The sequence below is a fragment of the Sciurus vulgaris genome (genome assembly GCF_902686455.1).
Source record: "Sciurus vulgaris genome assembly, contig: HiC_scaffold_144_arrow_ctg1, whole genome shotgun sequence".
Lineage (NCBI taxonomy): Eukaryota > Metazoa > Chordata > Mammalia > Rodentia > Sciuridae > Sciurus > Sciurus vulgaris.
The window spans coordinates 778,351-793,343 of record NW_027632909.1 but is presented as its reverse complement, the minus strand read 5'-3'; the positions used below and the strand labels follow the sequence as shown (position 1 = coordinate 793,343).

The following is a 14,993-nucleotide window of genomic DNA, read 5'->3' as shown; positions in this document are numbered from 1 at the left end:
AACCGTGGCATATATATACAATGGAATATTACTCCACCATAAATAATGATAAAATTATGGCATTTGCAGGCAAATGGATGAAATTGGAGAATATCATGCTAAGTGAGATAAGCCAATCTCAAAAAACCAAAGGACGAATGATCTCGCTGATAAGTGGATGATGACGTATAATGGGGGGGGGTGGGAGGGGTTAGTATTAGGGTTAGGTTTAGGGTTAAGGTTAAGGAGGGTGACAAGAATGGAGGAAGGAAGGACTGTATAGAGGGAAAAGAGGGGTGGGAGGGGAGGGGGGAAGGAAAAAATAACAGAATGAATCAAACAACATTACCCTACATAAATTTGATTACACAAATGGTATGCCTTACTCCATGTACAAACAGAGAAACAACATGTATCCCATTTGTTTACAATAAAAAAATCTAAATAGAATAAACCAATGTTGAACAATTTTCAAACCAAACTGTTTAATGTTCAGAATCTCTCTCTTACGTATTTTTTTACAGATCCAGAAGTTTGATAAGGACTGTGTTCTAGAGAATAGAGGCAAGTGAGTTAACCTGAACTTTTATGTCTTTCTTTCTTAAGTAAAACTAAAAACACTTAAAAAAATAAATTTTAATGTAATTTTTGAGTCCTACAATCTATGAAACACCTTTGTCAAAAAAATTGGAAACTTGAACTACAAAGAATATTCCTTGAAAATATTGTTTTTATATAATATTGAGCGAAAATGTAGAAGGAACTATTCACCTTATGTCACTGTAATGGATACTATTCACTCACCCAGCTGCAGGTCATCTTTAACTGGGGGAAATGCTAGCATTTGATTTAGATGATATAACCAAAACTTAAATTCTAATACTGACTCCCACTCATAAGGTGGATCTTCACTGGCATATCATTTAACCTTTTGCCTCTGTTTTATTTCTTTTCCATAAAATGAAGGAATTGGACTAGAAGTACTCTTGTTTTCCAGAAATTAAGTTCTATAATGCTATGACTTTAAATCTAGACAGTTGGTATTCATGGTTGCTTAAAGTCAATACCTAGCTAGTCTGAAAATCCTCTCCACTTAGGTGGGGATAACACCAATGCCAGTTAAACAGTGATAATTTCAGGTTCAACATAATAGTACCTAAAGGAATCCAATCACATGGTAACATACACACATATAAGAGTCCATCACCTAGGACAAAATCTAAAACAAATCAAGAAAGACAGAAAAGGAAATTAGAGAATTTTTATTTTGGGTCATCTGCCCATCATTCATTTCAGGGAATAAAATAAGCTCTAGAACAGCAGTATAACATGTCCAAGATGTGATATTCTAGAGTCATTTTCTCTGTCATCTCTTATGAGCCAATGAGTTGTAGTAAGAGTGCATAGGAATTCTTCCTGAAAAACACCATCTGGTTCTAAGAACTTATCTAGGCCATTGATGTCACAGCTTTGATTTGGTCACCATGATACTCAAAGGTCAAAGAGGGATCTAATTACATGCCCCAGTATTAAAAGGAAACATCACAAGAGCATGAACAATCAGTCAGACCAAACAAATCCATTTATACTTTTAATTATCAGTGAATCAGACAACTCTATCAAATATCTATTATATGACTGTTGCTGAATAAAACTGTTTTGTTAGTCTCTAGATTAAATCCTTGAGGGATGTTTAAATATTTCTATTAATGTAAATAGTTATTAAAGTCTACCAAGAAGAATTAGACTCATTTAATGATACATAGTATTGGAGGTTCATTTTATTTATTTTTATGTAACTTCCAATATAGGGAAATATTACAAGAGGATTGTAAGCATCAGACACAATTTCCATCCAAGATTCTGCAATAGGGCACAATGCGAGGGCCTATTCCAAAACTCACTTTAAAAACATTTAGTTGTAGATGAACACAATGCCTTTATTTTGTTTATTTATTTCTATGTGGTACTGAAGGTCAAACCCAGTGCCTCATGTGTGCTACAGGAGTATTCTACTACTGAGCCACAACCTGAGCCCCCAAATCTCACTTTTCTTTGTTTGTTTCACCTTACAATTCAGTAAAATTTTATTTATAATAGTCATTCAGTGACAAATGCTTTTTGTGTCCATATACCTGAGACGTAAAATAAAAAATACAGGAGGCTTTCCCTCAAGTTTTCACAGCCTGAATGTATTAATGTATTCACATTCAAAGAAATTAATGCATGCCAAAAAAATTATTTTCATGCTAGACAAGATTTATTATTTTTGAATAATATTTTACATATAGGACCCAAGAAATAGTCCACAAATGATTAATCTTAAGTAGTGATTACTCAAATAAATGTATTAAATGAAACATAGGAAATTGCCAATTAAATAGTTAATAACTTAAATATCAGAATTTGTATATTTTAATGTAAGAGGGAAAAAAAAGGCAGACTATCCAGGCTGTCCAAGTTTTTATTTAATTAACTACCTAGAGGATGAATATCATTAGAAAAGTTCTTTTTCATCCATAGCCAGGTTGTCTTTTTGTGATCTGCCCTCTTGTAAGTAGCTCTCAAAGCAGGAATTCCTCTTTCTGCTGTAACCCTTTCTTCTCTTTCCTTTTTACCCACCGTAATGAAGACACCAGTAATATGTTACCTGCAAAATTTCAATATATCAATTTCATGTACAGTTTCAGCATTCCTCAGTCATTTTTGAGACTTATAATTTTTATCTGCAATTAAGCTTTCATTATCTTCCTTCCCAATACTTTAGATGTCCAATAAGCCTATTTCTTTGGTTATCAAGTAATCTTCCTTCTTCATCCTGAGGACCATTTTTATTCCACAATATTGATTGCTGATTGGCATATAAACATTTTCATACTTATAATTTTTCTGGTTTGCCTTTTATTTATCCTGTGTTGCTTTCTTCTGGAAACATTTCATGCTCCTTGGTAACACTGATAGTAATTCTTAGGAGTGGCATTCTGCTGTCAATTTTCCTTGAACATACTTTGAGATCTTTCTTAGTCTTTATTTACAAATGATATTTTCTGCTTCTTGAATGGTTATCCCAATCTGCCTGGTTCTTAATTCAGTCTCTTTCTTGCTTAAGAAATAACCCCATCAAGGCTTCCACTTCCGGGCGAGGCCGCGGCGCCTGCCTGCAGTCACGGAGGCTGGGGGGGGGGGGGGGGGGGGGGGCAGGCCGGGGCGCCGGGGCGGGGCGCTGTGGTGCGATCCCGCAGCGTCCGGCTTCCCGAGCGGTCGCGTAGATAGGGCGGCTCCCGGAGATCCCGGCGGGATGGAGGCGCCCGCGGTGGACAGCGGCCCTGGGCGGCGCGGCCCGGGGCCCCACAGGCGGGGACCAACGGGCTGCCGAAGCACTCGTACTGGCTGGACCTCTGGCTCTTCGTGCTCTTCGACGTGGTGCTGTTCCTCTTCGTGTACCTCTTGCCCTGATGGGTTTGCTGACATTGCAAGACCAATGGATTCTGGAGTGAATTCTGAAAATGACTACAGTCTTCTTGAACAAAGAAGATAGGATTGTGCAGCTGCAGAATTTCAAACCTCTGAGGGACCATCCTTTCATTTTACATGTTCTTTTAACTCATTTGGGGAACTACTAAATAAGTAGTTCATATCTCATTCATAGCTAAGTTCTTAAAACTAAATCCAGTGTTTCACATTTTAAACTCTTTCAAACACCTAATGGCTTTATAGGGGCTGGTATAGAAGTGTTTGTACTTCAAAGCTTAGCATATTCACCCAGAATACAGTAATGTCTTTAATATTGTAAGGGTTGGTCTGTGTTTAATTCAGTCACATAATGCAGTTTATAACTAGGTGAGGCGAGGTGTTTGTAAATTGAAGTTATTTAGAAGTGCGAGAAGGACTTTGAGAGAAGGACTAGTGTTCTTAGATTGTGTAGAGGCTCTAACTAACACAAGCTGTCCAGAAAAAAAGTTCATAATGTATTGGCTCCAAATATGCTTAGTTTTTAAATAGTCTTTCATGACCTTCGAAAAGCTGCATTCTGGTCAGCAGGTCCATGGTCACAAAGGGCGTAACATCTGATAGTAGAAAGCCTGCCTGCACGCCCTCAAGTAGCCGTGTGTTTCGAGCCTGTTTCCTTTTCATTATTGTATTAGGTAATCTTATTTCCAAAACATCTGGTTTTATGCTTGTTACTTACTTAAATACATCTGCAAACTCAGTGTGATATTTACTCATTCTGCAGAGCCCTCATCATTGGCTGGCAGCATTTTAGACACAGCAGTGAACCAAACAAAAATTCTTGCCTTGCAGTTTGCTCTTTCATTGCTGTTCTTTAAAAAAAAATCTAATTATTATCAAGCACAAATGTAATTGTTATTTAAATCCAGTTATGTTATTGATGTAGGGGTGCTCAGCAGGCATTTGATCTGAAAGGCCACACTCAAAGCAGCTGCTCTGTGCACCTTGGAAGCTCTTTAGGTAGCCCTTAAAGCTTTATGCTGTGGATGCCAGAAATTGGCTGGTCCTTGAAATCAGTGGCATTTGACATATGTGAACTATGTAAAGCATTCCCCTCCCTCTTGAACAAGGCACAAGATCCAGGGAACTCTCCATCCTCTGCCTTTCATAAGGGTGCTTAGGGTTAGGGTCCGGCCTAGAGTGCCCTTGGATGATTTCCATAGGCCTGGTGATTCTTGTCATGCCTTCAGGGTGTTGTTGCTCTGCATAAAGAGAACATTCTGTAGAGGTGTGGTTGAAGCATCAAGAGGAGCAAAGTGGGATTTCTCCAAGTTTACCAAATGATTATGACCTGCTTTTCTGCTGCTAACAATTTCGTCTAATAAACATTTATTTACATAGCTAAAAAAAAAAAAGAAAAAAAAAAAGAAATAACCCCATCAAGAGGGGTGGGAGGGGTGGGGGGAAGGGAAAAAATAACAGAATGAATCAAACAACATTACTCTATGTAAATTTATGATTACACAAATGGTATGCCTTTATGCCATGTACAAACAGAGAAACAATATGTATCCCATTTGTTTACAATAAAATAAAAAGAAATAACCCCATCAAGGCGTGGTTTAGTGTCCCATGCATGTAATTTAAGTGGTTTAGGAGGGTAAGGCAGGAGGATCATGAATTCAAAGCCAGCCTCAGCAACTAAGAGAGGTCTTAAGCAACTTAATATGACCCAATCTGTAAATAAAATATATTTTTAAAAGGCAGAGGTGCTGGGGCTATGACTCAGAGGTTGAGTACCCTTGGGTTTCAATCCCTCATACAAAAAAAAAATGAAGAAAGAAGTGAATGAAAGGAAGAATACCATAAAACCAACCACACAAATCCTGAAACCAGTACATTAAGTTCTTTCTATGTGATGCTACTTGGTCTTGCTGTTCTTTTATTCACATTCAAATATTTTGTGCTTTGTAATTTTGGCCTTGGAACAAATAGTTTGAACTTTAAACAGACAGCAGCATTGACCCTGTTTCCCTGTATATTTGGAGCACAACTCAGACATGCTATCTCAATTAGAAGTTCATGGTGTCAATAACTTTTTCCTCTGAACAGAAACTGGATTTTGGTTTCATATGTTTTGCACTATCAGAAATTCATCAGACATTAGTCCCTTGCATGTAAGTCACCAGAACATGTCCTTTTAGGAAAAAATCAAAATACTCTTAAATATATATGCATACTCATATATATCTACTACTAAATAATAAATATATTTTATTGGTAGATATATAAGACAAGGAAGATAGAAATGTATCACCCCATGTAGAGATACTCAAGAATAGTTTTAATAATCTTTAGGTAATAAAGAAATCTTCTCTTTCTCTACACTTCACTTTACAAATTATGTTTGTTTTTCTCTCCTGGAGTAAGGATTTTTATTGTTTCAAGGAGCTAATTTTGTGTTCTGACTTTGCTGTTCGACTAAGTCTAGTTTCTCTTTTACTCAAAATTAACTTTGTTCCCATTTCTCTGAACATATCCACTTTCTATTTAACTAAATAAGTTTCTCTCTTGGCTTTTCTCCCTGTATCCTGCACTACATAGTATATTAATATGCTTGGGGATTAAATTTTTCCTGGAGTCTACAAGAAAATTTTGATTTCATGCACAGAGTAGGAGCCAGTAAATCAGGTACCAGTAACCATCTCCAGTGCAAGGTGCAGACGGAAGGACAGCCCACTGATTATGAGAACGCTGTTAGCACTCAAAGTTGTGCCTTTGGAAAATCTAGTGACATGAGTCCAGGAAAATGACATATGACCCTAAGGTGAATTATCCTAAAGTGAACAATTTATTTAATCAAGAGTAAAGCAGAATGAATCATAATAGATCAATAATAATGACGATGGCTTCCTTCATATGGCATATTTACAAGAATGGTAATTTATCATTAAAGAGAGACATACTCCGTTTTTGTGTGCAAGAAAAATTAGCATTAGTCATATTGAGAAAATATGTAGGTTTTTCATTCCTACATTCAGGATTTTTATTCAGTTACTCAGGCTTAGAATATACCATGCAAACCAATTTCTCCCAGTTACCCCCTTCCCAATTACAGAATACTGGAAGGATGAAAATGTAACATTTATGACATTCCAACTGTATGATGATGGATTATGGATTCATTCCATGGAGATATTACAAGAATAGTTCATGTTTCAGTCATTAAACTTGCTAAAGGAGTTCAGAATTGGGTCTTATGGATAGAGAAATAGAATGGTAAATTCTGTAGATGACTGTGTATGAGAAGAAGAAATGTGTGCATATCTTTCAGACTCCCATTACCTTGATATTTAGAATGTTTGGGGCTTGGATAATTCCCTTTCTCCCTTCTTTCCTTTCCTTATTTCTATATAAAATATTATGATTCTTTTCTTTAGGCATTAACTTTGTTTATTGACAAAACTATAGGCCATTTTTACTTTCACCAACAAATAAGTTTTACAGACTCATACTTTTGTGGGGAAAAGTGATTGATTCTAATTTGTCTGCTATACAACACCACCATTGTTCTCCAGGTTAAAAAGTATGCACGTGAAGCAAGCTACAAAAATAAAAATTCTATATTGATTCCCAAATATTTTATTTTTTGAGGTTATTGTGAATGGGGTAGTTTTCTTAATTTCCCTTTCAGAGGATTCATCAATTAGGAATAAATATTCATTAGATTTTTGAGCATTGATTTTATATCCTGCTACATTACTGAATTCACTTATGAGTTCTAGAAGTTTTCTGGTGAAATTTTTCAGCTCCTCTAAATATAGAAACATGTCATTAGCAAATAGGGGTATTTGGAGTTCTTCTTTTCCTATTCATATTCCTTTCATTTCTTTGGTATGTCTAACTGCTCTGGATAGAATTCAAGGATTATGTTGAATAGAAGAAATGAAAGAGGGCATCCCTGCCTTGTTCCAGTTTTGGGGGGGGGATGCTTTCAGTTATTCTCCATTTAGAATGATGTTGGCCATTGGCTTAGCATAGATAGCCTTTACAATATTATGGAATGTTCCTACTATCCCTATTTTTTCTAGAGTTTTCAGCATTAAGGGGTGTTTTATTTTGTCAAATGCTGTTTCTGCATCTGTTGAAATAATCATGTGATTCTTAACTTCACAACTGCTGATACGGTGAATTACATTTATTGATTTCCAGATGTTGAACCAATCTTGCATCCCTGGGATAAAACCCACTTGATCATGGTGCACTATCTTTTTAATATGTTTTTGTATGCAATTTGCTAAATTTTTGTTAAGAATTTTTGCATCTCTGTTCATTAGGAATATTGGTCTCAAATTTTCTTTGCAAGATGTGTCTCTGTCTGGTTTGGGTATCAGGGTGATATTAGCTTCATAGAATGAGTTTGGAAGAGTCCCCTCCTCTTCTATTTCATGGAATACTTTGAGGAGTATTGGAATGAGCTCTTCTTTGAAGGTCTTGTAGAACTCAGCTGAGAATCCATCTGGTCCTGGACTTTTCTTTGTTGGTGTGTTTTTGATGACTTCTTCTATTTCATTGCTTGAAATTGATCTATTTAAATTATGTATATCCTCCTGAATCAGTTTGGGTGGTTCATATGTCTCTAGACCTATAGAGATTTCTACTTTATTGGAGTATAGATTTTCAAAATAGCTTCTAATTATATTTGTATTTCAATTGTGTCTCATATTTCCTTTTTCATCAAGAATTTCAGTAATTTGAGTTTCTCACTTCTTTTCATTACTGTGACTAAGGGTTTATCAAATTTGTTTATTTTTTCAAAGAAACAAATGATTATTTTGTCAATTTTTTGATTGTTTCTTTTGGTTTCAATTTCATTGCTTTCAGCTCTGATTTTCACTATTTCCTGTCTTCTACTACTTTTGGTGTTGATCTGTTTTTCTCTTTCTAGGGCTTTGAACTTTAATGTTAGGTCATTTATTTGTTGACTTTTTCTTCTTTTATTGGATGTGCTGAATGCAATGAATTTTACTTTTAGTACTGCTTTCATAGTGTCCAAGACAATGAGAACTACAGAACACTAATGAAAGAAATTAAACAAAACTTAGAAGATGTAAAGATCTCCCATGTTCTTGTTTAGGCAGAATTAATATTGTCAAAATGACCATACTGCCAAAAGTGCTATACAAATTCAATGCAAGTCCAATTAAAATCCCAATGCCATACATCATAGAAATAGAGCAAGCAATCATGAAATTTATTTGGAAGAATAAGAGACCCAGAAGAGCTAAAGCAATCCTTAGCAGTAGAGTGAAGCAGGGGGGTATCACAATACCAGACATTCAACTATACTACAGAGCAATAGTAACAAAAATGGCATGGTATTGGCACAAAAATAGACAGGTTGATCAATGGTACAGAATAGAGGACACAGAGACAAACCCACATAATTTCAGTTTTCTCATACTAGACAATGGTGCCAAAAAGATACAATGGAGAAAAGATAGCCTCTTCAACAAATGGTGCTGGCAAAACTGGAAATCCATATGAAGTAAAATGGAACTAAACCTCTATCTCTCACCCTGCACAAAACTCAACTCAAAATGGATCAAGGATCTCATAATCAGACCAGAGACCCTGCACCTAATAGAAGAAAAAGTAGTTTTAAATCTTTATCATGTTGGCTTAGGACCAGACGTCCTTAACATGACTCCCAAAGCACAAGAAACAAAAGCAGGAATCAATAATTGGGATAGTTTCAAACTAAAATGCTTTTTCTCAGCAAAGGAAACAGTCAACAATGTGAAGAGAGAGCCTACTGAGTGGTCAAAAATCTTTGCCACACATACTTCAGATACAGCACTAATCTCCAGAATCTATAAAGAACTCAACAATTTACACCAAGAATACAAATAGCCCAATGAATAAATGGGCTGAGGAAATGAGCAGACACTTCCCAGAAGATTATCTACAAGCAATGAATAGATATGGAAAAATGTTCAACATCTCTAGTAATAAGAGAAATGCAAATTTAAACTACCCTCAGATTCCATGTCATCCCAATTAGAATGGCTGTTATCAAGAATACAAACCACAATAGGTATTGGTGAGAATGTGGGGAAAAGATACACTCATATACTGCTGGTAGGCTTGCAAATTAGTGCAACCACACTGGAAAGCAATGTGGAGATTCCTTAGAAAACTTGGAATGGAACCACCATTTGACCCAGCTATCTCACTCCTTGGCCTACACCCAAAGGACTTAAAATCAGCATACTACAGTGATGCAGCCACATCAGTGTTCATAACTGCTCAATTCACAATAGCTAGATTATGGAAACAAGCGAGATGCCCTTCAATTGATGAATGGATAAAGTAACTGTGGTATATATGCACAATGGAATATTACTCAGTCATAAAGAAGAATAAAATTATGGCATTTGCAGGTAATCGTTGTAGTTGGAGAATATCATGCTAAGTGAGATAAGCCAATCCCCCAAAAACAAAGATCTCTCTGATAAGCAGATTATGATACATAATGGGGAGGGTGGGAGGGAGGCAAGAATGGAGGAAACATGGATTGTGTAGAGGAAAAAGAGGAGTGGTGAGGGGGTGGGGTGAAGAAAAATTCATAATGAGACAAACATCGTTACCTTATGTACATGTATGATTACACAAACGGTGGGACTCTACTTCATGTAGAACCATAGAAACAACAGTTGTACCCAATTTGTGTACAATGAGTCAAAATAAATAAATTTTAAAAAACATAAATTCTTAAAGTTCCATCTTTCTATTCACCTTTATATTTAGCTCCAACATTCTTCCAGTTCAGATATATGCCATATTAAATTATAGGAAACATCTCAATGCTTTACAACCTGCACATTCTATTTCTGTGGTCTATAAAGAAGCTCACAAAAGCTTGATTTGAGAAAAGCCTTGAGTAATTGGAAGAAGTCAAGCTCAGAATATTTGCCAAATAATCAGTGAAATCTAGTGCTCCCAGTTCTGCTGGTTCCACAATGCTTTTCTGTTGAGTCAAGTGGCATTTTTCAAAGCTGGAACTTCACATAAAGAATGTCAAACTCTCAAAACTCAGCTAATTTTATAAGCATTTTGAAAGTAGATTGGATTTATCAGGGTTGTGCTTTTGGGAATGAATGGTTGATATAAATCAGAGGTAGTGGGTAAGTAACATTTATCTGATTTGATTTAGCAGCAATATGGTCCAGATAGCAATGTGGGGTGTAAGGATATTTAAATATACTCTTGCATCTGGAGACTGCATAAACCTAAATATAAATAATTCAGATGTGCTTATGTATTTAACAATGTCAGTTTTAAATATAGATAAGAGCCAAGACTTAAGGCTAGCAATTAAAAATAGGATGGTTAAATACAGGTGCTCTTCCATATACAACCATATTTTTAGCACCAATCTGAAAACGGAGAGAGATCATTAGCTGTTCCTTTCTAACCAAGGAGAATGAAGAACAAATGAGTATAAGGTGAAATTTGGTATATTAGAAGCAAGAGATCTGATAAAAAAAAGCCAGTAGGATGACCACTAGATTGACTGTGATTCAGAAATACACAACCTTTCCAACCATGCCAGGATCACAGAACTATCTTTTTAAATGGAAAAGAAAAAGATGGCACTCTGAACACTTGAGCCAACAAAGGTTTGCCACCATCCTGAAAGGAGATTGAAAACAGAATCTCAGGGGGCGATCACACTGAAAAGTTTCTAGTGTTTAGTATATGGCTTATTCTGTCAGAAAGCACCCTGAGTTTAAAGACCTGAATTTAGATTCTGCATGTAACTCAGAGTTTTGTAGCTATGGGTGGAGTGCATAAGAAGATAATCCATATCTCCCAGGGAGCTACAAGTTCTCATTAAATCAAGGGGTACAAAACCCTGACTCAGGAATACTTGTTAGTTGTGTCTCCTACTTTTTTCTCTCCTTTTTTCTTTCTCCTCTTCCTTATCTTTTTACATGAAAGCTAGGTAACAAAGACTTTGGACTGAATTTGGTCTCTTCCGATATTCAGAGATGATGAATTTTGCCAATTGCTCTCATAATCCTACACACCTACATGTGTTCAAGGGAAATTCCTCATGTTACCTTTCGGTATACAGCTTCATTCTTCATGCTTAAGCAAGGGCCTTGCATATAGGACCCTCAAAATGGCTTGATACTTGGTAAGATCTTAAAATAAAATTCAGAATAGAAAACCAAATGATGACTACAGAAAATTTTGCACATAAAAAATTTGAAAAGGGTTTTAGAAGATGTCTATAGGGAAATGGTTGGTATGAGAAACAAGACATCAAAATTGACTCCAGGTTTCACATTTGGTCTGATTAAGTCCTACCTAGAGTCAAAGACCTCAATGGAAAATGAACAACCTGCTTGGGAGATTAAGTGACTTGTCAAAGGTCACAGAGCTAATTATAGTTTGGCTTAAAACAAAGGTTTCGACCTCCGGGTCGCGCCTCGCGCTCGCCTGCCGGGCTCGCGGCTCCCGCCACTGCTGGGCGGTCGCCCCCCTCCGACAACCGGGCATGAGCGCCGCCGCACCATGCGCCCCCGCCCCGGCCGCTGCAGCCGCCGCCGGCGGGGAGCAGCCGCAGCGCCCGTCCTCGGATCCTATCACATAGGACAGCATGCACCTTAAGATCCTAAAGAAAAGGCACAAAATGTCCAAGTGATGTTTAGAAATAATCCGTGAGGGCGTGTTGGGGAAATCATGCAGCCATCAGGACACAGGCTCCGGGACGTCGAGCATCATCCTCTGCTGGCCGAAAATGACAATTATGACTCCTCTTCCTCCTCTTCCTCTGAGACCAACATGGCCGACAGGGTGTGGTTCATCCGTGATGGCTGCGGCATGGTCTGCGCTGTTATGACCTGGCTCCTAGTTGTCTACGCAGACTTCGTGGTGACGTTTGTCATGCTGCTTCCTTCCAAAAACTTCTGGTACTCTGTGGTGAATGGAGTCCTTTTCAACTGCTTGGCAGTTCTTGCCTTGTCCTCGCACCTGAGAACCATGCTCACTGACCCTGGGGCAGTGCCCAAAGGAAACGCCACAAAAGAGTACCTGGAGAGCTTGCAGCTGAAGCCCGGGGAGGTGATCTACAAGTGCCCCAAGTGCTGCTGCTTCAAGCCAGAGCGTGCCCACCACTGCAGTATCTGCAAAAGATGTATTCGGAAAATGGACCATCACTGCCCGTGGGTGAACAACTGTGTGGGAGAGAAGAATCAGAGATTTTTTGTACTCTTCACTATGTACATAGCGTTGTCTTCAGTCCATGCTCTGATTCTCTATGGGCTGCAGTTCATCTCCTGCGTCCGAGGGCAGTGGACAGAGTGCAGTGACTTTTCCCCTCCGATAACCGTGATCCTGTTGATCTTCCTGTGCCTTGAGGGTCTGCTGTTCTTCACTTTCACTGCGGTCATGTTCGGCACCCAGATCCACTCGATATGCAAGGACGAGACGGAGATCGAGAGGCTGAAGAGTGAGAAGCCCACGTGGGAGCGAAGGCTGCGGTGGGAGGGGATGAAATCCGTCTTTGGGGGTCCACCCTCGCTGCTGTGGATGAACCCCTTTGTTGGCTTCCGATTCAGGCGACTGCAACTGAGACCCAGGAGGGGAGGTCCAGAGTTCTCGGTGTGAGGCCTCTCATCTGGCTGGGACTTGTTCTTGGACTCTCGGTTGCCGACTTGGATCTGAACGGGCCTCAGCCTCCAGATGGCATCGGCAACCAGCAGGCGAGTGTGGCCTGCAGCCAGCAGCCTCGGGCCATGCGACGGGCTCTCCCCAGCCCTCATCTGAAGGGCACGCAGCCACTCGGGGCACGGGGTTGTCTCCTCCCTGCAGTGGCATCTCTTAGGGACATTTGGGTGCTGCGTGGCCTGTGCGCTCCAGTGGCACATGTCCGCAGAGACCCGTGGCCTCCGTGAGCTCTGATGCTTTGCAGTGACGTGGTAGAAGTTCAGTGCACTGGACGGCAAAGGCAGCTTCCAGAACCTTCCTGCTGCCCCGGGAGAAGCACCCTTGACCCTTGCTGCAAGTCTGTGTGTGCCTGTCTGTGTGTCTGTGTGCGCGTGTGCATGTGTGTCAAATTGGCGTGTTGTGTAATGGCTGTGTACAGCAGACGAGTGAGTTTTCAGAAGCCGAAGTTTCAGGAAAGAGGGGCGAGCTGCGGCGGGGCCCCTGCCAAGAGTCATGAATGTACTGCAGGCCAGAGAGTATCTATCTTGATCCAAAGAACAGTCATTCCTGTGTGGCCCTTTTTGACCTCCTGTTTTGATTTTACTTTAAAAATCTTGAGGACTTGGAACTGATTTTTTGTTGTTCCAGGCAAAATAGCGATGTGCACCTGGCCCCTCAGTAAGAGGCAGGTGGCCTCAACCACAGCCCTTCGGGTGAGGTGCACCCTGGGCGCATTGACGTGGGGCCGCCTTCGGCCCTGGGGCAGGCGCATTCTCCATGCAGGCAGCCCTGATGCCCGAGTTGGAGGGCACCGCCAAGTGGCTTTGGTTTTTATGTTTGTTTCTCTACCCACAGCACAGGTGATAAAATTGGACCCTTGGTGCAAGCTCAAAACTATGCCAGAAAGAACAGCTCCCCTCCTGGGGACTTGCCTTAAACTCACCTGCGTTGTAGTGCTGCCCGCCCCAGGGAGCAGTGGAGGGAGCCCGAGGCCTCGAGCTGGGAAGGCGGTGTCCCCACCCCCCAGCCCCCAGCCACTGCGCCTGGCCTCCCCAGGCTTCTGCTTCGGAGGCACACCAGAGGGGCCTGCAGAGCCTGTCATAGCCACGTGACAGATCATGGGACTCGAGTCACTGCAGAGGCATGAACTGGCACAGCCAGGGGGCGGCACAGCAGGGGTGACCCAGGACAGTGAGCTGCAAAGATTGTTTTGCACCTTCACTGCGCATCTGTGTCTGGGCCGGACGCTGTGGGGCTCTGTGTGAGGCTAAACGTACGTTTCCTGATCATCAGTCATTGTCAGGCGGTTGGACGCCGTGAGACCGGGCAGGTATGTACAAATCAAGTATACTTGACCTCCACCCTCCTTTCAGTGTGACTTTTATATGAAATAAAGTAACCAAGCGACCGTTCTCAGACCCTCAAAAAAAAAAAAAAAAAAAAACAAAGGTTTCCTGCATCCCAAAATACAGCCTGCTCATTTCATCTGCACAAAAAAAAAAAAAAAAAATTGGTGAAGTTCACTAATGTCACAGATAAAGCCAGATTGATGTAGACTTTCATAATCATAAACAAGTACATAGGAGTATGGTGGAACCTTGACATTCTCTCTACAATAGAGGGATATTAATCTCACCACTTTTCCTGGAGCCTAATTTTGGAAGAATGGAAAAGTAAATCCATTTTATGGGGTCAGGAAGTCAGGGAAGACTGGATAATAAGGGTAGTCATCCTGGCACCCATGCTGTTTTCTCAGCTGGTTGATGTTGCTTTATAAAGTTTTTTTTTTTTTTCCCAAAGTAGAGGTGGTTTGATTTCAGTGGAAATATTCTTGTAATGTCACCTCT

At 39.8% G+C, this 14,993-nt stretch overlaps 1 protein-coding gene across 1 annotated transcript; it reads left to right on the top strand.

Moving 5' to 3' along the window:
• Positions 1 to 12,072: 12,072 nt before the first annotated feature.
• LOC306652209 (palmitoyltransferase ZDHHC7-like) lies at positions 12,073 to 14,555 on the top strand. The gene has a single exon (XM_079125210.1). It carries the CDS (start codon positions 12,181 to 12,183, stop codon positions 13,105 to 13,107), a length of 927 nt encoding a protein of 308 aa, XP_078981336.1. The 5' UTR covers positions 12,073 to 12,180; the 3' UTR covers positions 13,108 to 14,555.
• The last annotated feature ends 438 nt before the right edge of the window (positions 14,556 to 14,993 follow it).

What these genes read in the sequence shown, in the direction of transcription:
- LOC306652209 (XM_079125210.1), top strand. Translation starts at nt 12,181, where the DNA reads ATGCAGCCATCAGGACACAGGCTCCGGGACGTCGAGCATCATCCTCTG.